Source organism: Sinocyclocheilus anshuiensis, unplaced genomic scaffold, assembly GCF_001515605.1.
Source record: "Sinocyclocheilus anshuiensis isolate Anshui unplaced genomic scaffold, SAMN03320099.WGS_v1.1 scaffold81, whole genome shotgun sequence".
Lineage (NCBI taxonomy): Eukaryota > Metazoa > Chordata > Actinopteri > Cypriniformes > Cyprinidae > Sinocyclocheilus > Sinocyclocheilus anshuiensis.
The window spans coordinates 402083-404449 of NW_015537945.1; the positions used below are offsets into that span (position 1 = coordinate 402083).

The 2367-nt window shown below is 41.2% G+C and overlaps 1 protein-coding gene across 1 annotated transcript in view; it reads right to left on the reverse strand.

The window, feature by feature from the left end:
* The window catches only part of LOC107663891 (protein TANC1-like), a 234819-nt gene that overhangs the window by 117991 nt on the left and 114461 nt on the right, over positions 1-2367 (reverse strand). The window contains exon 5 of the mRNA XM_016454294.1: positions 1166-1287. Within this exon, the coding sequence (XP_016309780.1) occupies positions 1166-1287 (122 nt within the window). The remainder of the gene's footprint in view (positions 1-1165; positions 1288-2367) is intronic.

A 2367-nucleotide genomic window follows, 5' to 3' on the forward strand; every position in this document is an offset into this window, starting at 1 on the left:
AAAGCGAGGAAAAGAGGGAAAATTCAAACGAACAATTGATTTACTCCGAATTGCCACTATTTGAAAGTGAAAGTAAAATGGGCACACCGCTTTTACAAGCTATTTAAAAGCGAAGGAAAGCGAGGAAAAGAGGGAACGCCCCGCCCCCGCGGTGATACCGGTATTACCGGTGTTGTCACACGTTGATTAACCGGTGGGAAAATTTCCTCACCGTCACAACCCTATGTTATAGTAATCATAATAGTAATAATAATACATACATATTTAAATATAAAATTATTCCTCTCTTTAATATTATTATTATTTACTTGCTTTATTATTTCAGCTTTTAAATGTTATTTATTTTTTGACACTCACACGTAGACATTTTTGACATTAACACCCACAAAAATATCATAAATCATTTCAATTCAGACTCTGAAAACATGTTCATCATAGAAGAGGTGCTTTCATTTCACTGTCTGGATTAATTTATTTCTGAACATATTTTTGATTAACATAATAGATCCAGACAAAATGAAATGCACTAATGTCAAGTTACCGACTGTTGAAAAGCCTGAATGAGGCAGATTGTTTACGTCCTTCTCTCTCAGACCCCAAACACCAGCAGCCCCTCTGAGTCATCACAGGAACGTGAGTCAGTCAAGGTCACAAAACCAGATGAAAGTTCCTTTAAAACAAACTTCCAGACGGCAGCATGATGAAACAGAATAAAGACGCTCACCGAATCCCTCTGGATGGCATCGTCCAAGAACACACGACGCAGATCATTACCAACTCTCAAAGACACACATTGTTGCTTCCCTCTTCACGCAATTCCCACACGCCTTCAGAGCGACGAGCCATTATGATTTATTAAACAAAAGCATTGCATATGAAGGGCGTTCGGACCACAGCCTCAGCCTAATTATCTCATCATCCGAAACCCTGACAGAACTAAACTATTTCTGGAGCGGACCTCAAGTTAACACGACTCAAGTTTCTGGTCGCCGGCTCTGCAGCGGTTCAGAGCGAACGGGAATGACTTACTGTGGTGGCACACAGACACACTCCTCATCGCGTCTCACACTGACAGACGGCAAACAAGCGGCTTTAATCCTTGCGGTTTTCTCCCATCCGTCTCTCCGTCTCGCTCTCTCACTCTGGCAGCGGCTGCGGAAAATACCTTTTTTTCATTCTTGTCGTCCATAGGTATGCGCGAGGAGCCTGGGATGCCTTCGCCCAGCAAGAACCCCAAGCGTGTCATCAACTCCTGAGTGGCGGGGGAGGGGCCTGGACCGGCCAGCTCTGAAACACAGAGAGAGAGAGAGAGAGAGAGAGACGGGTGAATGAGAGAGACAGACCTTACAGGATCTGCGCAGATAACACACCAGCGACTGCAACGCAGTCATTCACTGCCATTCTCTGGAACAGGCACAAAACGGGAATCACAAGGAATGTCATGATTCAGAACTCAAACTGACTCTGTTTACTTTCTTAATTCATGTTCCTGGTCTTATTGTAAATTCTGCATCTTATTCTACAGGAAAAAATAATCTATTTGCTCCACCTCTGAAACAACTCTCCTTTGCTGATGACATCACAAATGCCTCACATTTTTAACCCCTCCCCCTCTCCAATCTGATACATTGTTTACAATCCAGTCATTTCCTGACAAATAAAAATCACATTCTATATCACAATTTGCAATACAATTACAACGATTGAGAATCGAATTCGGTAACAGCAACCAATCCATCATTAAGGCGTTTTAACTTTAAACCATCAGTTCTGGCCAAAATACCACTCCATAAACCATAATAAGGCTTTTTCCAGTGAAAAAGTCCATCTCCTGTTGGCTCTCAAATCAAAATCCAGCCACATATTTGTTTAGAGCTGTTTTATCTTGTAAACGGTGCTTGATTTGTGCAGATTTCTCTCCTGATTCAGAAAAGATAAATTTTTCACTGGAGAAAGAAATATTATGGATAGAGGACTCGTATTTTGGTTAGAAGCAGCTGCTTAAAGTTAAAAACATCTTAATGATGGATATGTTTAGGCCTGTCGCGATAATTAAATAACCGTCTAATCGCGATTATTTGATCTAACCGCGGTTGTTTCAGACAACCGCGATTATTGTGCTTTTTATACGACACAAGGGGGAGTCATACACCAAAAGAAACAGAAGAGCACCAGTTTGCTTTTCATGCACTGTATAGTCTATACAGGGCTCCAGACTCATTCTTCCCACTGGTCACTCTTTTGCAACTAACTTTATCAGCTGGTCGCAGGAGCACATGATTTGCTCGCAATATTTTTTTTTTTGCGCTACAACATGGGATTATTCAATGCATGCTGATGAACTTTTATCATAGTTTATAGTTATAT